Genomic DNA, 25,945 nt, shown 5'->3' with positions numbered 1-25,945 from the left:
GTGTTGGAGAAGCCAATTCAATTCAATTTTATTTATATAGCACGAAATCACAGCAACAGTTGCTTTTTCACAACAACAGGTCATTTTACAGAGAAACCAGAAAGCAATGTAACAAGAATTAATGAATTACTTTCTCCTGGGAGTACTTAAGTAACATAATCCATTACTTTTAAGAAAAGTATTCTGTGTAATATGTGTAATACATTTTTGAGTAATGACCCCAACACTGATTACAATAAAGAGAGGAACTACCGCCAACATGCACAAACATTTGATCAATAGCATGGAAATAGTTTGAATGACATAATGTTTTTCATATGTGAGTTGTGGCTCTCAAAGCGAAGCAGTTGAGAAGCCAATGAGAATCAATAGGGAAACAAATCGATTAGAGATCTCGATAATTGAGTTGGAATCGCTAAATTCGTATCAGTGCAAAATTTCGGATTTTGCACATGATTGATTAATCCAGTGCATTTGATTAGTAACACCCAGCTGCTGCTTATCCTGTTAATTCCCGTGGAAGCAGTAAGGATTACCTAGTTTTAACAGGAATGCACAGAGTAAACCTTATAGATCTACAATGCAGAGGCAGTCTCTAAAGCCTCTAAGGTACCACAGTCCAAAAAGACAATTTATAAAATCAGAGATCTCAAAAAACAAATAAAACACACACACACACACACACACACACACACACACACACACACACACACACACACACACACACACACACACACACACACACACACACACACACTTTAGACCCTTTACCGCATTTTTACACGCAGTCTGATTTCTTCAGAGTAGAAGAATTTCTTATTAAGCGAGACCTGCCCTCCGCTGGGAGATTGCACAATGATAAATTAACAAAAGAAAGAGCAGCTCATGAATTAACAGGCTTATGTCTTCTTCTTTCACTCTAATTGACGGGGACTGACAGATTCCCAGGAGAGTGTTATAAGTCACTGAGGGAAGAATTGGTACCATTATTGCAAAAGATTTTTAATTATACTTCAAAACAAAGAGTCCATACCCCCAGAGTGAGGCAGTCATTTTGGGTATTCCCAAGAGCTGGTCTAAATAGAGTCTGTGTGTGAGCACCCTGAGTAATGGGAGTTACTCAGACCATGGCCCAGATTAGTAGGCAGGGTTTGGGTGTGGGGTGCTAATGTTTGTTAACTGTCCAAGTGGCCCAGGAGAAGAAGCTGTTTGTGAGGCTAGAGTTGTGTAGTCATTGAGGCTGTCTATTCTAGTCTTTTTGTTGTTGGGAGTGATGCTGGAGGCCTTCAGACAGGTGGGAATGCTGGCGTGAGTCAGGGAGAGATTGAACAACCTGGTGAGGATCCCTGCCAGTTGGTCCCACAGACTTTGACCTATAGCATACCAATGTGTGGCGCATATTGACCAGTCAGTGTAATGAGCCAGGATTTAAAAAATGTACACAAGTATACCATTCTAACAAAAAGACTGGAGGAAGTGATGCCCTTTTTAATTGATGAGGATCAATCTGCATTTAGAGCTCAATGTTATTACAATAAGGGAAACGGAGTATAACATTTTTCTTCAGGCAGACAATACCATGATCAGAATTCAGAACGAGGAGTTTCTAGATTAAATAACTTGTTGTATACTCTTAATATTAATGTTTAAACTTCCCCTAGTCTCTCAAGCTATGAAATACTAGGAGACCTTGGGAGCTACTTCTATATGTTATTTGGGTATAAGATTATGAAAGTAGTAAATTCTTATTGAAAATTATGCACATATCAATAAAAAGAGAAACAAGGCTCTTGATAGATGGGCTCTCCTGCCGTTAGAACTTGAGTAGAATAATGATGGGAAAAACTAATATCTCGCCCAGACTGCTCTGTTTGTTCTAGTTTTGCTTATCCACATCCGTGATTATCAGTTTAGAGAATGGGACAAGGTGATAAATAGACTTATTTGGAAAGGTAAATTTCCTGGCGTGAATTATAAGCTCTCCAGTATGACACAATGAGGGAGGGATGGACTTACCAAAGACTATTATTTATCAGCACAAATAAAACTGTTATACTTTGATGCAGTCAGAAAAGAGGAAACCCATAGAGCTGTCTTTATTAGACAGGCCACTGCAGATGTTTACACAGTGCCATAAAATGTGCTATTCAGAGCACATTTTATAGCAACCAAGAATTTATATATTATCGATACTAAGACCATGTCAGACAGATGTGAAGTTCCTCATCAAGATTTCTTCTTATATCTCCAATTCAGACATTATTTTGAAAAGAGTATCAAAGGACTCATATTAAGTATATCAACTATTACATTATTACACTATTACATAGATGGCTTCTTTCACTCCTCTTCGTGTGACCCACACCTGTTTTCACACCTTAACTCATGTGATTAAGTAGACGATCAATAGCGGGTCAAAGACATGAAAGGACGCTCCCAATTGGGCTTAAATCTGGGACTCTCCACCAATTGCTCATAGAACTGAAGAAGCTTCTCAAATGAACCATTTAAAGCGATTCAGTGGACTTGGATGACTGGAATTGCAATAAATAACTGAAAAAATTGGGGTGTTCTAAAACTTTTGATGGTAGTGTTACAGTATATAATAGCTGAAATATCCCAAACATGAAATAAAATAAATGTGTTTATACTGATGCACATGGAAGCTGTAACCTATCCCAGGTGACTTTGGGTTAGTGGAAGGCTACACGCTGTGGCCTTTCTTGCCATGTAAAAGTCTTCTAAATGCTTGACATGAAGATAAAAGTAAGTCTGTCAATTCAAAAGCACAAGAAATAAAAATTTTACTTCTTTCATAATGGTAAGATAAAAAACAAAAAAACATCCCATTCTCCGTTTGTTTTCTCTTCCTCCTCGCCCCCAAACTGGTCACTTCTGGGATCTTCTGTTCATGAAAAGACATTTCCTTCTCACCACGGTCTCCCTCTCTCTTCTCACCATGGTCCTCATAGGGGATTGTTGGGGTTTCTGTCTAATCCAGTCTTGACCTCACAGTTCAAAGTGGCCTGACATTCAATATTTTGGTGCTATATAAAACTGAGCTCAAATAGATGGGCAGAGAGCAAAGAAAAGACATCAGTTAAAATCCGGCTTTGCACAGTTTTGCCTGTTTTGGTACTTCCTCATTCAGCATGTGTCTGTATGCTTTCTAAACTAGTTTGCATGGAAGCGATATAACTATTCACATAACTTCCTTGCATATTGGTATGGTGCAGGCTTCTGCTGAAACAGCTTAAATCCACTGTTTTTCTCACATTTCACACCCAGAATAATAACAACAAGATTTTCTTAAAAATGTAAAACTGAAATATAGTAATGTATTCAGAGCTCACTCAGCAGGCTGCTCAGTTAAAGCAGTTACTTTAGCAGTGTTTACATCTTCAAGTGTTGATGGGTTTGATGTTACAAGTTTTGCACAGCTGGAGTTTCGCTAACTTACCTTTTTCAGGCTTTACTGGCCTGGATTGGACAGTCTGTGGACAGCCACTTTCTGGTCTTGCAGCAGCAGCAGGTGCTTTTCAAGGCTCTGGGTGAAGCCATGCATGTCTGTGTGGTCGCTGTCCTTGTGTAAGGTAGTACTATGGAGCAGCTTTGATCTCTGAACTTCAGCTTTCTCAGAAGTGCAGTGCCACGGTTTTCTCCAGACATGGCACACAAAGTGAAGGCCAAATAATTCAATTCCTGGCCATTTGAAGTCTTTCAGCAGTTTTCAGTCATTTCAAGTCTCCTTTCCCCCCCCCTTATCAAATTTTAAACACAAGGCACACAACACCTTGTGAAGGCAATCATGCTCACATCCCAAGTCTCAAATTTTGCACTAAAATCTCATCAGACAGGCAGTGAGAACATTTGATCAGACTGACAAACTGAACTAAAAACATTTCCTGTACACACTGATTTTCTTTCAGGTGAAGTTGAGAGTATATAATAATGTTTCAGTTAGCTCCCACTTTCTTCTCAAAATGTAGCTTTTATTATGCTAGTGAATTTAAAATGTTAGCACATTTAGTTCAGTTTTAGTCAACTAGAAGTCAACTGATACTTCTTGTTAAATTGACTCCAACGCTTCTTCTACCATCCACCATGACTCAAGGGATCCCCCTGCTGGTAGATAAATACAAAGCCGTTAATGGCAAAGGGAGTTAAAACTCAGAACCTTGTTGCTGGAGTATTGAGATGGTAGTGCTAACTGCTGCCATCCATTTATCAGTGAAAGTAAATTTTTAAAGTAATCTTTTAGTTGGAGGTTTGAGTTACAATCCTACCCCAGTGTTTCTGTGTGCTACAGTGAACTACTTAATAAAAAGAAATCACTGAATTAATTTCATAAACCAAAATTTGCAATAAAAAGTCAGAAGACTACAGCTTAAAAACAAAAAATTTTACTTGCAACACAAATCTTTGAAATTGAAATCTTCTACTTTACTCTGAATTTAAGATTCACTTTTCTCATTAACACTTTTTTTTTCTTGTGTTAATTTACTGAAAGTTAAAAGAACTCATTGGATTTATTTAGTCTGTCAAACATTATCATCACTGACAGACTGCAGGCAGTCACTGTTTCACAAGAAGTGAACAGGAAGGGTGTAAATCTGTCGGCTTCATGGTTTAGGCTGTTTTAATTTGACCAGAGAGAATCCAGCTCCCCCAGGCCTGTTCCCAGTAAGCCCTATTCATGAGTCCCTCATTGCAGACACTACTTACCACCTTTGGAAATATAATGAATCTTTCTAAGGGATCTGCTCAAGCTCACTTTGTAAACTGCATATCAGACACAGAAAGCCATGTGGGTCTGTGTAGAAATATATTTTGCCAGAGGAATGCTACACACTTCATACAGTCTGTCCTACTTTTGGCTTCATTCCAACCACAGTAATTACAGACAGTGCAACAGGAAACAGAGAGAGATAATGTGCAGCGCGACAGACGTAATGATCTGGTGGTAAGAGTAAACAGTATCAGGTCAGTGCAGTTTGCAGACACACTAGATAAACACATTCAGCACCTTGCATATAATTTCTGTTCAGTCATGCAAAACACATATAACCAGCAGCTTACGCAGACATGCAGATCACATCATGAAAACACGAGTGATTAAAAAGAACAGATGACGAGTAAGTCGAGTAACACTAAGATGTGGTCCAAAAAGGCAAAAAACAAAAAGAAACAGAGAAAGCAAACTGGAAGAGGTGAGAAGCAGACAAAAAGAAAAAAAACCACTGAGCTGAGATGTTAGTATTCCATCTTTAGAAAGAAATGTTTCCTGAAAAAGATAATATTTCCAAATAGGAGAATTTATTTTCTGTAGGTGTATAAATGCATGCAGCTCTATCCTCAACATAGCATGGGACACTGGCATCCTGTTTGAAATGGCACAAACATGTTGAGAGGAATAAAAAAGCTGGAGATGCAATGCTTACATGCAAACAGAAGCACATCTTCATTACATGCAGACTCTGAGACACACTATACATGTATACTCATGACAATCATTATTATTACCACAGTTACTTAGTTTGTGTGCAGAGTTCTTATGAGAAATGAGAGAGATTAAAAAACATGAACAGGTTTGTCTTGTCTTTTAAAAGATTTAGAAAATCAGTGTCCTTCCACAGTAACAAAAAGAAAACACTTAACAGTTACAACTTCTCATAATAATTAAAATTTACAAGAAATATATAAACAAGATAGTTTACATTGTTTACAGCTAGCTCAGGTTTGTCCTCCGGCGTTTGCTGGGGCTCTGCCCGGGGTCAACTTTCAGCTCGTGATACTGCATCTGTCCATCAACACAAACAGATAATACTGTGACAACAGACAGACTCCAGCTCTGGTTCATACAGTATAGAATCTACCTAGAGCAGCACCAGTGACCTAATCTAACAACACAGGCCCAGCTTCACTTTCTTACAGAGAAAACACTGAGCGTTCTCTCTGGAAACAGCGTGGTAGCATGAAGGGGAAATGCGCAGTCAGAGGTTGAGGGCAGCTGGGCAGGATGAGGAAAGTCATTCTCTGAATGATTCCTAAGAGTTTAGATGGAGCACAAGAAAATCCAGGAAAGTCTCCCTCTGAAAAACCATTCCACCACATAAACCTGAAACCTGTATCTAACCACACCTGTACAAACGACCACAGAATATAATTTACTGATGTGCTTTTAATCAGGTTACATGTGTGTGTATGAGCAGGTCTCATGCTTTCTGCTGTGTGATACCTGTAGGTGTTTATTAAAACCACACACAACACTAATGCTCAGGCAGCTGTCGACAGCAAACAGGACACCTGTGGTGATTATGTGTTTCATCTATCATATAAATGTGACTTTAAAATGCTTTTCTATGAGTTAAATGAAGATGCAAACACAGTAAATTGCAGCTGTGTGATTCACTTAAAAACTGTTCTTCCAATATGTTGAAAAGGAAACATTTCCAGTATTAACTGTGTCCATGCAGTACACTGACTGAGAACTCAGGGACTGAGGAGTGAATGCCTCATGAATGACAGCCGTTGTAGACTGAGGATTCGTTTTGTGAAAATTCCTGTTCTGAAGATCTCCTACATACGATGTACCTCTATTTACATGCATCCTTCATGGATTCCAAAATTACCCACCACTTGAACATCAGAGGGGACTCTGGAAAGGAAGTCAAGAAGCTCGTTGTTGTCGATCATGTATGGATCACGAAGTTTCTTGGTGAACTTATTCACACCTGCAGAAAAAACAACTGTTTGAGGACTAGCAGAGACCAAGCAGTCCAAGCTGAGACTGAGTCACCATTGTTCATTACATGATATAAATAAAACAACACTACGGCAAGATCTACAAGATCTTTTTGGTAATTCTTCAGTTATCCCCAAAAAATCAAGTCAATTCAGTTCAGTTTTATTTATATTGCACCAAATCACAACCATCAAAATCAAGGTGCTTTGATAAAGTCCCATGTAAAAATGCTCATTTGCACTATGAATTAAGATGGTTGCAGCCTGGTATTTTAAAGAATGCCATAACTAATATAGTTTTTATTCTATTACTGTGTTACTTGGCAATAAGTAGCAGGTTTCTCTTCCAGGAAACTGCTTGCTTTAAAAGCTAACTCTACTCTCACAAATATGGTCCAAAAGTCAACATGGTGAGCATAAATCATTTAGAACATAGAGCCCAGAAACCAGTGAGTGACATCATGGAGGCTCTCTCCATCATTTGATAACATCCATCAGATAGAAACAGGTGGATGTTTATCTAATTGGATTCCCATTAGATTAGTTACAAGTTTACCCACAACCTTAAAAAAAAAAAATATGAGCACTAAGTATTTCATTAAACATCTAGAAGGGCAGAGACCTCACCCCCTAAAGCCAGTGCCATATTTCATAATTTTGAGGTAAACGATCTGGAGCCTCACAAAAATGTAACTGAAACTTCCTTTCTCGTGCACCAGCTCTCCACCAACATAGCGTAACATTTTTTGTCTGTCTGTGTAGTCGTCTGTGTGTTGTGAAATCAGGACTCACCCCATGCAAGCACGAGGTATCGTAAAGGTATGAGGTAGAGAAGAAATGTGGCCAAACATAAGGCAGTGATTGCCAACCAGCTTAGAAAAGGCACTGTCCAGTTAAAAGTGCTGCGGGTAGAAAAGGACAAGCACAAAAGAACTCCATAAAAAAAAACATTCAACTGGATGTATCTGAAAAATCACAAGTCACACCTAACAGCTTCACAACAAACAGCTGCAAAAAGAAATCAGAGAGGAAACTTGTTAACCCAGAAAACGTACTTCTTCACTCTCTCTCCAAAGGACGCCACCTCATCCAGAGCATTCTGAACACTGATAAACACGTCCTGAATGGCGTACAGTTTATCCATAAAGCCTTTGGGCTCTGAGTCCTGACAGGGACAAGAGAAACATCATGAATGTGGGTACATAGGCATGACTGTCCAGATGGTGATTGTGAAGTAATCTTTCCATGTGTTTGTGTAGGAAAACACATCTTGACTTTGGAAGCCTTATCTTGGTTTTGATGAACCTGAGACAGCTAGCTAGTTGTTCTTTCTAAAATGTCAGTCAGCAGCATCTAAACCTTCAAAATAAAAGCCCTAAGGACCTTAAACTCTTTAAGGACTTGAACTTCGTAAGACTGTACACAAAAAGAGTTTCTCTTAAATGTTTGTAACACTTGTATTACATAAATTTCTAACAAAGAGCTATTATTATTATTACAAGGTTAATGGTCACAAGAATGCCAGATGCTACTTTTGCATATTTGCTTTCATATTTTTTAGGAAACTAATATTATATAATGTAATATTTAGCATGCAGATAGGCAGAAACACATTTTTATCTTTGAAGGCCTAAAAGGCAATCTGGGATAAGCCAAACACCTGTGTTCATCTATTAAGAAGTCTCTTGGTTAATATTACATATTAATTTTTATAGTTTTAAAACATCATTACCTTTTCCTCTTTATCATCTTCATCAACTTCCCATTCAAACATGCCATCCATGGACTACAACAGAAAATGAAGTGATTATAATGTTGTCTGAAAGAGGAGCGCTTATAGAAGGCCTGCGTTTTACTTGTTTTCTCACCACATCAGCTCCATCCCTGCTGGAGCAGAAGAAGTAGTTCCACACAAGTAGAAGCAGCAAGGCTAGTGGCAGCATGTAGAGCTCAAAATTCCACACCACCACCACAAACAGCTAATAGAAAGCAAAACAACATGACACTCAGTAGATCATTCATCAGTCATGTGTAACAGGGATATGTGTGTGTGCATTAGTGCCTTTCATACCACAAAGGAGACAATGCTTCTCTGTGCAGACTCCCATTCAAAGCAGCTGTTGATGAATGTTCCCCAGCTAATCAGCACCATAATGCAGCGCTTGACTCTGTTAAAGTTCTGCTGGAGCAACTGAAAGACACAAAGATGTTTCTAAACATTTCAGTTGTTACATGACCTAAGCTGTTCCCCAGGGATGTATGCTTGGACCACTCGTGTTTATCATTTACATACTGTCACAGATAATCCTCAAGCATGGCTTAACTTCCACTTCTGTGCAGCCGATTATCAGCTCTATATAACTACCAAACGCTCTGCCTAGCAACCCCCTCGATCCCTCTTCAGTCACTAAATGTCCTTAGGATGTAAACACCAACAACATAGAGCTCCTGGTTGTGGCAATGCTTCAGAAGGTTAAATTTACCTCTTCTAGTTAAAGGCTACGTCTACGGTTACCAACAATGGTTCACACTCTGAGCATCATGCTGGAGTGCTCTTGTGACCAACATAACAATATAGAATAGAAAAGAAATATGCGTTATTGTCCCTCATTGGGGAAATTCAGAAATTCAGCAAAGAGACAGGCAGATGGAGCATACAAAATCACACAAAGATTAATTAAAAAAAAACAAGAAACAAGAGACTGTACGGGGCAAATTTACAACATAAAAAAAATACTGTACAGCTATTAAAAATAGCATATTCAGATTCAAAGAAATGTGCAACTGATTAGGATAATTAAAAAAAATTTACAAATATATTATATATTACATAATTTCCTTAGGGATTATTAAAGTATTCTGATTCTGATATAGATACAAATATAGTATATACTTTTATCACATAGTTGGCCATCACTTTCCTTTCACATTGTCCTTTCTACTGGAAGTCCTGACAGTCCCAGTGACTCTGCAGTCATGGTTCACAAACACTCACATATGAAGTCCTGTATCTACACTGGTTCCCACTAAAGCATCACAAAGACACAAAATCACAACAAAGTCTCTCTCCTCCTCACTCAACATCTCTTGAACCTTGTTCATTTCTACATCCTTCCCCCCCAACCCAAACTAACCTAAACAGTGGGAGAATGACAGATCCAGCCTTGGCACTTTGGAAAAGTTTTCCTCTTAACACCAGAAATTTTGAAATCTATGACCCACCCCCACCTTTTCAGAACTTTTGCTCGTATTTGTATTGTACTGGCTGGTTGTTTTTTAGTCTCAAGTTATAGAAGAATGATAAGTTTTGTCACCAGTTTGAAAAATCATCAGCAGGAAATACTGATACATACTTGCTTGGAGACTTTTGGTTCTTCTTCAATATATTTCTGTTCTGCAGGAACCACAGTCCTCAAAGCGGCTTTAACCTTAAAAAAGAGAAACACACAATAAGGTCTGGCATAACATTTTCTATCTGGTCCAGGAGTTTGTAAAAAGTGGATGTACATATTGTAGAGGTTTTACATTTTTATTGATTACATTTAGAAGCCAGAAACCTTCTTATGCTTGACATAAATGTCCTGAAGAACTATGTATAACCACAACAAAAGCCAGTCTTGCTTTACTTAGTTCTAAAATGAGCATTCACAGCACAGCGTGACTCTCACAGTGTTGTAGATGACATCAATCTCTAGGTAGATGCACCCTTTGGTCGGTGCCGTCAGCTCCTTATTTTTCAACAGGTATCCCTTCTGCTCGCCATTACGAACCTAAAACACAAAAACATAATTGGGTTTGGCTTTAGTTACTTTAACTGGTTATCGATTGTGGGGGTTTGTCTGTATTAATGTAGTCGCTTTACCTTACAATACAAAGCGCCTTGAAGCGACTGTTGTTGTGATTTGGTGCTATATAAATAAAAGTGAACTGAAACTGAACTGATTCTCTGTGATTCAAAAAGACTTTTACATGCTCAGTGGATGCATGTAAGACCAATCTAATGGGCATTCTGTGTTTTTTGTAAGCACCTTGTAAGCTTTCAGTTTTCATGCTGCCATTCAAGGTACTACAAGCAATAATAACAGTCCAGCTACACACATGACATTTTGATCATTTGAGTTTCTGAATAAGTTTAGTATACTAAACATCCACAAAATAGCTACTACAAGAAGGAACTCTTTTTTTTTTCAAAGCCTGTCTGGGTTTGTTTTATTTCTTAAAGATAGGAGCATCGTAACGTTGGTACTTGTGCCAACTCAGCCAGGTGTAGCTTATTGCTGTTCTCTAAGTCTCAGAGTTTCTGTGTTGATGGCTTCTTAACCCCTTTAATGAAATGATCAAACACATATGGCTTGCTGTGTGGTACTGCCACTCTAAGAACTGTGTGCTATAGATTTGGAGAAATTCCAATATTTTCTTTGTCTGATAGTTTGCACAATTTGCCTAGTGTCTGTTCATTACACCCATACACCTGGATGCAACTCAACAACCAAACTTGTTAGCACTTCACACACACACACACATCGTGTGTCTTTCATATACTTTTATTACACTCACATTCAATAATGGAATTGCCACTTTTCCCAGGAAGTCTGCACTCCTGTCTCTGTCTTCATCAAACACTGTCACCTCCAACACAGAGTGAACGTCTTTGACATTACTGAGGAAAAAGGGGAAAAGTAAGGTAAATGGTAAATGGACTGGTTCTTATATAGTGCTTTTCTACTCTAACTGAGCACTCAAAGCCCTTTATACAACTTGGCTCATTCACCCATTCATACAAGCACTTTTTTCTATGCTCTTACTATGTAAGTGCTTTCTATCTAACATTCACACACATTCATATAGAGATGGATGCATCAGAGAGCATCTTGGGGTTAGTATCTTGCCCAAGGATATTTGGCATGTAGATGGGGAAGAGAAAGAGGGAACGGTTCATATGTGGAATTTTATTCAATATTTGGGAAGTGGCATCCCCTGCAGCTTAAGAAAAACTATCTATGAACACTATAACTTTTCTTGAAATTAATAAACCCACCCTTCACCCTTAATATAACGCTGTGTACCACATCTTTGATCCTGTTGTCAATTATGTGTATGATAAAACAAAAAGTTATCTAACTAGAGCTCTGTGAGAACGAAAGACAACAAGGCCAGAGGAAATGGCTGATGTCCTGTTGTTTGATGTGTCTGACTGAAAATCAAAATTTGTTTTGTTTTTGATTGGCTACAGGAGGTTTTCAAAAGCAGCGCTAGTTCCAGCTTCTATTGGCATCCACCTCAGAAATCACCAGTCGGTTTGACTCTACTTCATACATTGCTCGTGGAGAAGCTCATACAGAGATACTCATTCTTAGGGCTGGGTATTGGCTCTGATTTCTATAACTGATGGCTAATGCGATTCAATTCAGTTAGATTCAGTTTTGACTCAGACAGTCAAAAATATTATAATTTGAGCATTTATTAGCACATATCCATATTTTATATCTATGTATAAAAACAAAGCTGACACTTATGAGACTTCCACAGAGGTGTAAGCATCACAGTAGATGTCTTTGTGTCAAAGTAACTGAGGATAAAACACAAAAACATAAAGGAGATTTTCCTGGCCTGGCTTTTTATAGCAGATAACCACCATCTTCTGTAGTAGATCAAAAACAGAGGAAAACCATGAATCAGTATATGAACATTACCTGATGCTGCTGAAGTGAAACAGAGCAAAGCTACAGATGTTTTATTAGAAACACAGCCTAGCATTTTGTAGTTTGGCATAATTTGTAAAAGTTTACATTTCTTTGGTATTAAACAGCAGAAATTAGGCTTTCTTATTGGAGGTCATTTTTTTAAAAAAGGGAAAAAAACAAAACAGGGGCCGACAACACTGAACACAACAGTAGACTGGTGCGTAATAAACAAGCGAATAATTCAGAAATAGAGATTTTTTATGGTAAACTGGTAAATTCATGGCAATGTTTTTCAAACGTGAAGCGTAGTTTTGACCTTCTTTTGCTGCTGGTTCAGTGAATTTGGTGGGAGTGACAAAACCTGCAGCATCAGAATCTGTGAGATGCCTCTTTCAGCACGCTACGGCGTCTCTGTGTACGTGCCATCGTGTTAACATGGGGATTCACACTTTGTGTTTACATCTTTGTGCTGAATCTGCTTACTGGCTCTTTAATCATTTGCTGTTTTAGCTGTTTGGTGGTTGTTGAAATGCTTTCATGAGCTTTAACCTGAGATTCTGGCTTTACTGGCAAAATTACATTTATATTTAAAAATCGATTCTGGATTTAAAGAATCGATATCGCATTCTTCAAATTAAAATCGATTTGAATCGGGAAATCAATTTTTTAAACCCACCCCTCCTCATTCTACTCATCCATAAACTTTTTCCTCTGACAGCCAAGAAGGATATATATGTATCACAAAAAGCATCCAACTCAATAATCATCATCTGTGTCACCTGCTTTTTAATGAGCTTGATTTGTTAACAGCTTATCTGCACTGAGCAAAGATTCATGAAGTCACAAAATTGCCGTGAAGTCACAAAGGCTTCAGTAACAGCTAAAGGTCCAGGTTCTTCTACTACCTAATTTAGTAGCAACACACAACCCCAGAACAGTTACTAGAAAACCATAACCAATAAAATACGGCAAAGTGGCAATTTTCATGCATATATTTTATTTAATACAAGGAGTCGAAACAAAGGAAATGGTTTGCTTTTTTGCTGTTTTTCACTGATAAATGTCAACTCACAAGGTGAAGACTTTGTTCCACTCTGGATTGAGGTTCTTGTAAACGGTGTGTGTCTGCAGCCTGTCATTGTTCAGCTCCAGCACACAGAAAGGGTCACTTTTACCTGAGCAACCAATCAAGATAATGATAATGGATGAATCACAGTAAGAATGAAGAATAATGCAAAGTATTATGAGCAAGCAAAGGCAAGAAATCAGAGTCATTTTTTCATTTACCGGTTACATCTGCAGCCATGAGACCTTCTGCTCTCATCACCTTCACCTGTACTATGCCCACGTCTTTTAAGTTAAAGAATGACTTCATCACACCCTGCACAAGAAAATTGAGCACAACAGTGTAATATATGTGTTAAGATGGTGTAGTTATTTCATCTGAGTTGCCCTCAGGGTGCTGCTTACATATCGTTGGAGTATCTCTCTACGCTCCTGTGGGTCATCCAGCGGGGTCACAGACAAGTCGGCGATAGAGACAGCAGCCGAAGCGGTTAGTGTGACCAGCAGCACAACAAAGCCTCGAGACTCCTCTAGTGGCAGCTCCAGGTGATGCGTCTGCTCCTTAGCAAGAGTGGAGAGGTCCAACTGGCAGCTGAACCACATTCAAAACAAAACACACCGAGCTCATGAGCTGAAAATTTAAGTAAAAATGAAGTTTGAACCAAAAACTGTTGCTATCTATCTATCTATCTATCTATCTATCTATCTATCTATCTATCTATCTATCTATCTATCTATCTATCTATCTATCTATCTATCTATCTATCCACACACAGACAGACAAACAGACAGACAGATTGGGGGTCATTGCCCCTGAGTGCTCTGATCAGCACAGGTACCACTGTCACTGACGGCTTCCTTCACCCCTTGATATTTCTCAACATTGTAATGTTCCTATGCCTGATGTTGCTCTCACTTGGTATAGTTACATGTATCTTCCTTATCTGATTGTCCACCACAACCATGTCCAGTTGGTTAGCCATCACCATCACTATCTTCATCTGAAAGTTGCACAGGATCATAGCTCGGTCATTCTCAACCACCCTAGGAGACGTGTCCTGCTTTGACCTCTGGTAGGATTTCTTGATATCAGCCACTTCTTCTGTCTCCCAGTGGTCCATGCAGGCAGGCGCCTATCCTTTCATGATGGTTCTTTCTCTTTTCCTGTTCTTTCTCAGGTTTCTGATACCTGAGGTATTCACTAAGCACATGATCAGTTGTGGCCATCTTCCTGATGTATTCATGGATTTTTGCTGTTTTATCTGCTGGACTTGGGGTGAAACCCTTCATGCATGGTGTTTGGTGGTTGAGTTTTTCCTAGCAGTCTCTTCATGGTTCCCATTTGCCTTTGAGCTTCCAGTATCAGTATCTCATTCGCTCCTGTGATACAGCTTGATGTCATCCATGTAGAGGAGGTGACTAATGATTCCTCTTTTCTGTAGCAGTATCCATAGTTAGGATTGCTGATGTTCTGGCTGAGAGGATTTAGGCCTATGCAGAACAGCAGTGGGGACAGAGCATCTCCTTGGTAAATCCCACACTTGATGGCGACTTGTGCAATTGGTTTGAAGTTGAACTCTAGTATTGTTCACCACATCCCCGTTGAATGCTCTTAGGGTCCTGTTGATCTTGAATAGTTCTAGGCATTCCAGGATCCATGTGTTAAGCACTGACACATGGGTAAAGTAAATTCCACTTTCAAACTGAGAGAAATGACATTACATTTAGACATTACCATTTGTGAAATGTCAAATGTTCAACATGAATTAGAAATCAAAATCCTTTCTCCCAATAAAATAATAGTGCACATTTCTGAAGTATTGTGTCCAAGAATGAGAACACAGACAGATCATTAAACACCACCTAACTAATGCCACCTCACTAACACTTATTAAAAGGCAGTATTTTCTCCGTCACTTTTGCCATCTGCTTCCTCCTAGGGGACTGTTGGCTTGTTAGGTTTCTGTCTCCAAAAATATAGGGTATTTACTTTGATAAAGCAACATAATAATGACTATTGTTGTATTTGGTGCTATATAAATAAAGTTGAATTCACACAGAAATCATCCAAACATAAGTAGAGAGACTGACCGCCCAATGAAATCGTCCCTTCTTCCAGTGTCCTTGTCCCACACCGTGATCTCTAGCACCCCTCCTGTCTCTTCATACAGATGCAGGTCAAACTGCTCCCTCCACTGTGGGCTCAGGGTCTTTGGCACTGTCTAGACACACACACACACACACACACACACACACACACACACACACACACACACACACACACACACACACACACACACATATTGACACATCTCCTCATTTGAAGGAGCTAGGCTTCAAACATGAAGGTATGACCTTAGTTGCACATGCTGTACCTTGCTCTTGTATTTCTGGGGCCCGAGTCTGAACTTGACATATGGGTCACTCAGACCGTTGGGATCCATGGGCATGAGGTTTCGACCCTCGATTAGTGCGATGCTGACTATCCCTCGCCAGAGCTGGGCTTTTCGATGCAGCTCTGACAGACGTATAGACTGCTGCTGCTGGACCACACACACACACACAACTTTATTTGCCACATAGTAGCAACAAGGACACAATGCAGGGCTCTGTTCTTCCTGCTCTAAAAGATGATGATCAATCAAACCTCGAATCATGTTGCTCTGAGGTAAATACAATAATTTAAAAAAACCTGCCAGAATAGAGATAAAGTAGATAAGTCGATAAAGTCCAACAGCCTTGAGATTGGAGAAAAACAGATATTTATTTAAGATTTTTCAATGTTATCATGTGCTTTTTATGTCTTTACATACTACACAAGTTTACTCAGCTGAGTTCAAACCCAATAGAGAAATGCAGAAATGTTTTCTCTGAGCAGGTCCTTTTGTTTATGTCAGGAGGACAAACTGCTGGACATGCTCATATCAGGTAAACCATACTTGTACTTGGTAAATGGACTGGTACTTCTAGTAACACCTTTCTACTGAATTTGAGCAGTTAAAGCACTTTCTATTACAAATCCCATTCAACCAATCAAGAACACACATTCATACAGGCCTTTTATCTACATAAGCACTTTGTATTACTTTCACACAAAATCCACCAACCTTTTAAATGGTAGACAACAAACTCTACCAGCTGAGCCACAGGTGCCCTAGTAATGGGATTGTTCACAGTAAAATTGCCAAAGTGAGAGTAGGAGAAAAGTTGAGACTATACTAAACTGCTTTGATGGTCAGGTTTAGCCACAAGGCTAAGAGGATTCTAGGCGTGTTGGGTGCCAAAGGGGTCTGCATTTCCTTGTTCTTGGGAAAATAATATTGTCCTCCTTATTTCTATATATAATATAGAAATATGGCTAAATAATGTAAAATAATACGATCATTTGAACTGAAAATTATTCGACTCCTCTCATAAACCTCATAGGAGGCAGTTACTGTACAATGTCTAGACATTACCTACGCCGGTATGCCATCTGTACAAACTGCCTTTCCACTCTTCCTGCTCACAAGTCTCTTCACATTTTTCAACTTTTCTTTGTTTGCTCCTTTTATGGGCATCTCATCGTGTGTTGATTAGTAAAGTTTATTCAAACAGGAGACAGACCATTTATTGGGGACACGTTTCAACAGTGGATTAATGAATGTTAAGTCATATTATTATTATTACTTGGAGCAGCAGGACTATGGCACTAAGTTAAAGTCTCACTCGTGTTTTTTACAACAGTGGAAGTCTAAGCAGAGGAATACTATCTCAGTCGCACGCTCGGGTCAGGTCTTTTATTGTCATTTTGACAATAAAAGATTAAAGATTAGGAAATTATCCAACTTTTATTTGAAGAAGTAAGGAAGAAAATTAGCTTGGCCTGATAACACCATGTTAACATGGATGAAGAACAGAGCCCTAGTGGCAGATAGTGGGTGGAAATGACAGCAGCAAGAGCAAAATATCTCTCATGATAAAAATATGAACTCAGTAGGGAAAAAAAATCTCTGACACAAGATGGTAACAAGACTGTCAAGGTAAGACACAATAAAGTGAAGAGCAGAGTGATAAGCATAAAGCTGTAAGGACGGTTTAAGGAAAGCTGTTACTGCATGCATAGATGATGATGATGTTGATGATGATGATGATTGGCATTGTGATTATTTACCTTAGTGGATCGTTTCCAGGACCTCCTGAGCAGCATAGTCTGAATATACATAAAAATGGATTATTTCTACTGACTTATGCAGGGTGGAAAAACTGAATGGATAGCTGTAACTAAAGGGCTACAAAGTGTGTCTGCATTTTAATTAAATAATATGAAAACAGCCAAAACCTCTTTCATTTAAATAGGGTACTATTGTGTTTAAGCCACTAGGGGAAGCTGTAGGATGGGGTTCTGTTAACTAAATGGGAAATAAAACTAAGGGGAGGTGTCCTGGTTCAATTAAGCTTTATAAATAAGGCAACAAAAATAGAGTCTACCAAAGAAAAATGATCTTCACCAGAACTGAGCATTCATTATCTCAGCCTCAGCGGTGTGCCAATTAGAGCCAATGAGACTTTGATCTGTCCAAGCTTTGATTTGAGTGTGATGGTTTTCTGTCTGTTGTTGTTTGTTGTCTTCCTTTCCCTCCGTCTCCCTCCAACTCTTTACTGCTGTTTCTCTGTATCTGTATCTCTGGCTGCAGCTGGAGAAGAAATTCAGACTTGGCCTATTATGAATTTATGTGTTGAATTAAACATGAACAAGATATGCTGTTTTTAATATCTCAGCGCTGAGGATGCAGTTGGAAACCATCTCTTCATGCAGCTCCATTTAACTGAGCAGAAACTATAATCACAGCTAAGCAGACCAAAATAAATAGAATTACTGAATTTATTCAATACAGTGCAGTCTATGTCTGCTGTATGCAGCTGTTTAAAGAGTTCTCTCCAAAGCCATCCTACTACACTTCTTTGTATGTTAAAGGTTAGCCCTGTCAAGTTGAGCAACTTGATTCATTTCATATCAAGTATTATAGGGCAAGGTTTTGTTTTATCCAGAGTTGGACAGTATAGCAATGTTAGGAAGTCAGTACAGAAAGAGAAAATAATATGTCATTATCGTGTTATAATCATATTATACACTGCTTTTCTGAAACACAAGTAATATATAAAGATGAATGTCAAGACAGCTCCACCTAATGTAATACAGAAATGGGCACTCGCATCTCACACGGCTGACCCGATTGCAGCAAGAGTCAACTAGTGCTGTGGACAACGTTTCACGTTTCACAAAGTTAAACTTAATATGCATAATACGGAATCCATTCATTGTGAAACATTGTGGGGCAATGTCACCACATTTTTGAAACATTTAAGTGAATTTTCATTAATAAAAACTGAAGGCTCTACCTCTGTTCATTACTAAGATACTAACATGGCTGCTGAGCGGAAAGACAGGCCTAGATGGGGATGTTGATATGTAACTCTAGCAACCGAACTGTGCAAAAGTACCTCCCCTTAATTTGTTACATTTTGTTTGCAATGATCTCTGTTCTCCAGCTTTCTGGAGGTCTTTCAAGGTTTTTCACTGATTTTGGCTACGTTTTCACAAACTTTCTTCTTTGTTCTTTAATTGAATCTATGGAAATGCCAGATGTTGGGGTTTGGGGTTGAATTTCACCCAGATTTTGAGGATCTTGTAAATATTGATGAATTTTGATCCATCAGACACAATACAACCTGGAAAGCATCTGATCAGTGACTACCCTCACTTCCGGCGCCCCCCCCTGTGCGGCAGCCTGTTACAGCAGCTCTGCTCATTCCAAGTTTCTTTCTTTCTTATCTTTCTTCTCGTAATTTTTTATAACTAACGTATTAGTAATTAGACTCTGCAACCATGTTCTACCGTTTTGTGCTAGTTCTGATCGTTTTTCTTAGTTTTTTTCTACTTTTTTCACCCGTGTGTGGGGACCCAGAGCAGGGATCCTTTGTTTACAGTAAGGATCAGCTGTTAGCGCTGCGTCCCACAGCAGTACTGCCGGCGGACAGACCCGACATTCCCAGCGAGCTGAGGAGGAAAAGACGGGGGTGTCGTGCTGGGAAGGAGCGCCGTCGCCCGAGAAGGAGACGTTATCGACCATCTCTTCCTTCTGTAATTATTGGAAATGTACGGTCTTTGCACAATAGTATGGATGAGCTCACGTCGCTAACCTGGTCACAGAGGGAGTACCGGCAATGTAGCATCATGATGCTAACGGAGTCGTGGCTAACACCGCTAACTCCGGACACGAGTGTGACACTACCGGGATTCCAGCTGCTTCGAGCGGACAGGACAAGAGACAGCGGTAAGAGGAAAGGAGGGGGACTGGCAGTGTTTGTGAATGACAGATGGTGTAACCCTGGGCACATCACTGTAAAAGAACAACTCTGCAGCAGAGACATTGAGCTGTTAGCCGTTAGCATGCGTCCGTACTACCTGCCCCGGTAATTCTCGCATGTTATCGCGATAACAGCGTATGTCCCCCCCCCTCGGCCAACGCGGATGCAGCCTGTGACACTCTCCACTCAGTGGTCAGCAGACTGCAAACACAATCTCCGAGAGCCCTCCTCATAATATCAGGGGACTTTAATCATGCCTCACTGGACTCCACACTGCCCACCTTCACCCAGTATGTGACCTGCCCAACCAGAGACAATAAAACACTGGACTTACTGTATGCCAATGCTGAAGAGGCATACAGTTCATCACCTCTCCCTCCCCTGGGCAGATCTGATCACAACCTGGTGCACCTTGTCCCTGTGTATGAGCCCTTAGTGCGCAGGGAGCCACCAGCCACCCGCACAGTACAGAGATGGTCGCAGGAGAGCGAGGAGGCTCTTAAGGATTGTTTTGAGTCGACTGTGTGGGAGGTGATCTGTGACGACCACGGAGAGGACATCGACAGCCTTACTACATGCATTACGGACTATATTAATTTCTGTGTGGATAACACCGTACCTACCAGGACTGTACGGTGTTTCTCCAACAACAAACCTTGGATTACCCCAGAAATTAAAGCTGTCCTCAAGCAGAAGAGGAGGGCCTTCAAATCCAAAGACAAAGAGGAGTTGAAAAGGGTGCAGAGAGAGTTGAGGGGACTGATAAGGAATGGGAAGGATAGCTACAGGCAGAAGATGGAGAACCAGCTTCAGCAAAATAACGTTGGTGAAGTCTGGAGAGGCCTCAGAACCATCTCGGGCCACAAACATCAGAACTCTCTGCCTGGGAGGGATGTGAGGTGGGCAAATGAACTGAATCATTTCTTCAACAGATTTGATTCAGCCATGAGGCAGTCTCCAACATCGGCTGCAGACTCAACCACCCCCACTGCTGCTGTTCCACCTCTGACACCTCAGACACTTCACACCTCCTCTATTCACCCTGCTCACTCCTCCCCACCCCCAACAACAGCATCCAATACACAATCAACACAAGGCTCCAGACTGTCTCTCTCAACCACCCAGGTTAGGAGGGAACTGAGGAGGATTAATGGCAAGAAGGCAGCGGGTCCAGATGGCATCAGCTCGAGGGTCGTCAGGTCCTGCGCGGACCAACTGTGTGGTGTGATGGAGCACCTCTTCAACCTGAGCCTGAGGCTGGGAAGAGTCCCACAGCTCTGGAAAACCTCCTGTGTTGTACCAGTGCCAAAGACTTCACGCCCCAAGGACCTCAACAGCTACAGGCCGGTGGCTCTGACATCCCACCTGATGAAGACCCTGGAGCGGCTGGTCCTGGCTCAGCTTCGGCGCCTTGTGAGCTCATCACTGGACCCACTTCAGTTTGCCTACCAGCCTGGCATTGGAGCGGATGATGCCGTCATTCACCTCCTACATCGCTCCCTCGCTCACCTGGAGACCGCTGGGAGCACTGTGAGAATCATGTTCTTTGATTTCTCCAGTGCCTTCAACACTATTCTTCCCTCGGTTCTGAAGGACAAGCTGGAGAACTCTGGAGTGGACCATCACCTCACTACCTGGATTTTGGACTACCTCACCGACCGACCACAGTATGTGAGGACTCAGGGCTGTGTGTCGGACAGGGTCGACTGCAGTACGGGGGCCCCACAGGGAACGGTTCTGGCTCCGTTCCTCTTCACCATCTACACTGCAGACTTCTCCCACAACTCCACCCAGTGCTTCCTGCAGAAGTTCTCTGATGACTCTGCTATAGTCGGCCTCATCACTGATGGGGACGACAAGGAGTACAGAGGACTGACTCAGGACTTTGTGGACTGGTGCCAGCTGAACTACCTCCAGATCAATGCCAGTAAAACCAAGGAGCTGGTGGTAGACTTCCGCAGGCACAAACATCCTCCACTGCAACCACTGAACATCCAAGGTATGGACATTGAGACTGTGGACAGCTACAGGTACCTTGGTGTTCATCTGAACAACAAACTGGACTGGACTCATAACTCAGACGCCCTCTACAGGAAAGGGCAGAGCAGGCTGTACCTGCTGCGGAGACTCAGGTCGTTTGGAGTGGAGGGCCCACTCCTGAAGACCTTCTATGACTCTGTGGTGGCCTCAGCCATCTTTTATGGTGTGGTCTGCTGGGGTGGCAGCATCTCTGCTGGGGACAGGAAGAGACTGAACAGGCTGATCCGAAGGGCCAGCTCTGTTCTAGGATGCCCTCTGGACCCAGTGGAGGTTGTGAGTGACAGGAGAATGGTGGCTAAGCTGTCATCCCTGCTGGACAACATCTCCCACCCCATGCATGAGACTGTGACAGCACTGAGCAGCTCCTTCAGTGGGAGACTGCGGCACCCACGGTGTGGGACGGAGAGATTTCGCAGGTCTTTCCTCCCCACTGCTGTCAGACTCCACAACAAAGACTTTAACTGATCAAACACACACATCCACAAATGTGCAATAACACAAATGTGCAATAATCTTTCTGGCACCGTTGTATTTTTCACTCTGTTGTATATAGCATTTGTATTCTATTTTTATCCTATTGTATATTTTATTCTATTTTATTCTACTGTATATAGTATTCTATTTTTATTCTATTCTGTACAGTTGTGTACTGTATTTATTCTTATTTTATTTTATTCTAATTGTCCTTCATAACTTTTGCACTGTCCACTTCTGCTGTGACAAAACAAATTTCCCACGTGTGGGACTAATAAAGGTCATCTTATCTTATCTTATCTTATCAGCAACAGCTTTTTTTTCAGAACAGTAATTAACCAAAACACACTGCCAACACAGTGAGAGTTTACCTGGATGGGGAAAAAATGACACACAGTGGTACACTATTACTCATGCACTGGTCTCCCCAGAGTCTGAACCTAAGCAGTATTGAAGTAGTATGGAATGATCCATACAGAAAACAGAAGAAAAGGCAGAAATATATAAAAAAGAAACGCCTTAAATGTCCTTCAAGAAGCCTGGAAAACTAAGGCTTTCTGAAGGCTCCTTAGAGAAATTAAAGAAAGCTGCCTCAGAGTTTACACTGTGCTTTTATTTTATTTTATTAATAAAATACATTTTCTTAATAATTATTAGTATTAATTTTAATCTAATATGTTTGCCCACTAACAATGAAAGGTCAGTCTATAATTTCAATGGTAGGTTTATTTGAACAGTGAGAGACAGAACAATAACAAAAAAATCCAGAAAAATGCATTTCCAAAAAGTTATAATTTAATTTGCATTTTCATGAAGGAAATAAGTATTTAAGGCCTCCCTATCAATCAGCAAGATTTCTGGCTCCCAGGTGTATTTTATAGAGGTAATGAGCTGATATTGGGAGCCTTCTCAACTTGTTACCTGTATAAAAGACAGCTGTCCATAGAAGCAATCAATCTATCCAGATTCCAAACTCTGCACTACGGCCAAGACCAAAGAGCTTTCCAAGGATGTTAGGGACAAGATAGTGGACCTACACAAGGCTGGAATGGGCTACAAAACCATCGCCAAGCAGCTGGGTGAGAAGGTGAAAACAACTGGTGCGATTATTCACAAATGGAAGAATCATAAAATAACTGCCAATCTCCCTTGGTCTGGAGTTTTAATGATAATGAGAACGGTGTGGAACCAGCCCAGAACTACTCAGGAGGAACTTTTCAAGGCAGCTGGGACCATAGTTACCAACAGTTGGTAACACACTATGCTGTGAAGGACTGAAATCCTGCACAGCCCGCAAGGGCACCATTTGAAGCTGCTACTGAACATTTCAATGATTCAGAGGAGGACTGGGTGAAAGTGTTGTGGTCAGATGAGACCAAAATTGAGCTATTTAGCATCAGCTCAACTTGCCGTGTTTGAAGGAGGATGAATTGCTGCCTATGACTCCAAGAACACCGTCCCCACCGTCAAACATGAAGTTGAAAACATCATGCTTCGGGAGTTTTTCTGCCAAGGGGAGAGGACAAGTCCACTGCGTCAAAGGGAGTATGGATGGGCCCATGTTCCGTCACATGTTGGGTGACAACCTCCTTCCCTCAGCCAGGGCATTAAAAATGTGTCATGGGTGGGTATTCCAGCATGACAATGATCCAAAACACATGGGCAAGCCAACATGAATTGGCTCAAGAAGAAGCATATTAAGGTCTTGGAGTGGCCTAGTCAGTCTCCAGACCTTAATCCCATAGAAAATCTGTGGAGGGAGCTGAAGGTTTGAGTTGCCAAACATCAGCCATGAAACATTAATGACTTGGAGAGGATCTGCAAAGAGGAGTGGGACAAAATGTGTGCAAAACTTGACCAACTACAAGATATGTCTGACATCTGTGATTGCCATCAAAGGTTTTGCCACCAAGTACTAAAGCATTAAAGCAGAAATTTGCAAGGGGATCAAATACTTATTTCCTTCATGAAAATGCTAATTAATTTATAACTTTTTTGAAATGCATTTTTCTGGATTTTTTTAAAATATATATTGTTTTGTCTCTCACTGTTCAAATAAACCAACCATTCAAAGGTATGGCTATTTGAGGTTCTAATAATTCTTTCCTGACTGTATGTAGAAAGTGTCTGCAGTCCAAAAAAAGTAGTGGAGCAGCATGTAGCTAAGGAGATCATTATCGCCCTCAGGGATTGGTAGGCTCTAAAATCAGAGCACTGTAAATATTGGGTGATTATGTGGAAATAAATAACAGAACTCCATATGACTAGAAAAAACACAAAAAATTGTGTTTCGGTGGTGTTTCATTCATTCATTTCATTTCATTTGGAGAGTTTTTGTCTTTCAGTGGAGTTTTTGGTGTCTCACCCTTTGTTTGCTTTTTTTAATCAACAGGCTGGTAGTGGCTGTAAAGGCAGTATAGTGTGAAAAGATGTTTTAAAGTCCTGCTCTGCTAACAACAGCTGATAACAAAAAGTATCACTGATCGAAACAACAACTGTGACAGTATTTATATGTCAGAAAATCAAGCCTACTTTGATGAGGCTCCACATATCTGCCTTACTACAGTCAGTTTTCTGATTATTGCGAGAGCCAATCAGCCTGCAAAGACTCATCCATAAAGTCGGATTAGGAACTAAGATATTTGTTCTCTATAATCCCAAGTGAAACAACCATATGTTTGTGGTGTTAAAAATGTTGAAATTTAAATGCCAGCAGATATATCAGAAAAGATGCTACCCGTTTGCAATTTGAGATTAAAAGTTTGCTTCAAAATAACGTTTATGTAAAGAACCAGGAAGAATTTCATCTTAGCCTTTTGATCAGTGGTGCAGGAAAATATAGTAACAGTGTCTATAATTCATGCTGATTTTTATTTTATTCATAAGGGGTGCTGAGAAAACATGAAGCCAAAAGATGAAGATAAAAAAATTGAGGAAATGCTTTGAGAAACCTGAAAGTAAACAGCGAAGGCTACAAAGACAAACTGACTGCGCAAAAGTTATTACTAGCCTATACAAGTCTGACAGATGACTCTACTGCATTGTGATCTCTATCGTGACTCAAAGCAGCTACTCAACTAGAGGTGACCAAAGAAAGGGTCAATCAAGGTGAAACTATGGAAAAGCACTAAGAGCCTGATCACCACTACACTTACTTTATGCACATAATGTTTTAGTCCATACTTCTTAACCCCCATCTGTAGCAGGAAACATAGAGACCCATCTTTACTGAAGGACAACAAAACTAAAATCTACTTCAAAGTTGATTTTTTTTCCTATACATGTGCAAACCTGGAAAGTAACTAAATGTTTTGGGTTTATTAATAATAACATAATTATTAGTAAGCTACTGTATGCCAATTTTTCAATTCAATTTTATTTATACAATGCAAAATCACAATAACAGTCGCCTAAAGGTGCTTATATTGTAAGGTAGAACCTACAATAACATACAGAGAAAAACCCAACAATCACATGACCTCCTATGAGCAAGCACTTTGGCGACAGTGGGAGGAAAGAACTCCCTTTTAACAGGAAGAAATCTCCAGCAGAACCAGGCTCAGTGAGGGGCGACCATCTGCCGCAAA

The 25,945-nt window shown here is 40.4% G+C and overlaps 1 protein-coding gene across 4 annotated transcripts in view; it reads right to left on the bottom strand.

Moving 5' to 3' along the window:
• Positions 1 to 4,811: 4,811 nt before the first annotated feature.
• Positions 4,812 to 25,945, bottom strand: part of mctp1b (multiple C2 domains, transmembrane 1b) — a 42,091-nt gene continuing 20,957 nt past the window's right edge. Inside the window, exons 6-22 of one of the 4 annotated variants that reach the window (XM_063477829.1) lie at positions 25,514 to 25,555; positions 17,647 to 17,685; positions 15,869 to 16,036; positions 15,585 to 15,715; positions 13,899 to 14,085; positions 13,716 to 13,809; positions 13,501 to 13,603; positions 11,302 to 11,404; positions 10,413 to 10,514; positions 10,098 to 10,172; positions 8,816 to 8,935; positions 8,613 to 8,723; positions 8,477 to 8,530; positions 7,800 to 7,909; positions 7,537 to 7,646; positions 6,637 to 6,734; positions 4,812 to 5,800 (exon numbers count right to left, since the gene is read on the bottom strand). In XM_063477829.1, the coding sequence (XP_063333899.1) occupies positions 5,729 to 5,800; positions 6,637 to 6,734; positions 7,537 to 7,646; positions 7,800 to 7,909; positions 8,477 to 8,530; positions 8,613 to 8,723; positions 8,816 to 8,935; positions 10,098 to 10,172; positions 10,413 to 10,514; positions 11,302 to 11,404; positions 13,501 to 13,603; positions 13,716 to 13,809; positions 13,899 to 14,085; positions 15,585 to 15,715; positions 15,869 to 16,036; positions 17,647 to 17,685; positions 25,514 to 25,555 (1,719 nt within the window). In that variant the 3' untranslated portion in view covers positions 4,812 to 5,728. The remainder of the gene's footprint in view (positions 5,801 to 6,636; positions 6,735 to 7,536; positions 7,647 to 7,799; positions 7,910 to 8,476; positions 8,531 to 8,612; positions 8,724 to 8,815; positions 8,936 to 10,097; positions 10,173 to 10,412; positions 10,515 to 11,301; positions 11,405 to 13,500; positions 13,604 to 13,715; positions 13,810 to 13,898; positions 14,086 to 15,584; positions 15,716 to 15,868; positions 16,037 to 17,646; positions 17,686 to 25,513; positions 25,556 to 25,945) is intronic. The other 3 variants (XM_063477830.1, XM_063477831.1, XM_063477832.1) reach the window with 3 other exon arrangements.

Source organism: Pelmatolapia mariae, linkage group LG7 (assembly GCF_036321145.2).
Source record: "Pelmatolapia mariae isolate MD_Pm_ZW linkage group LG7, Pm_UMD_F_2, whole genome shotgun sequence".
NCBI classification, from domain to species: Eukaryota; Metazoa; Chordata; class Actinopteri; order Cichliformes; family Cichlidae; genus Pelmatolapia; species Pelmatolapia mariae.
Note: the sequence above shows the minus strand (reverse complement) of the source record. Positions and strands in the feature narration are given on the sequence as shown.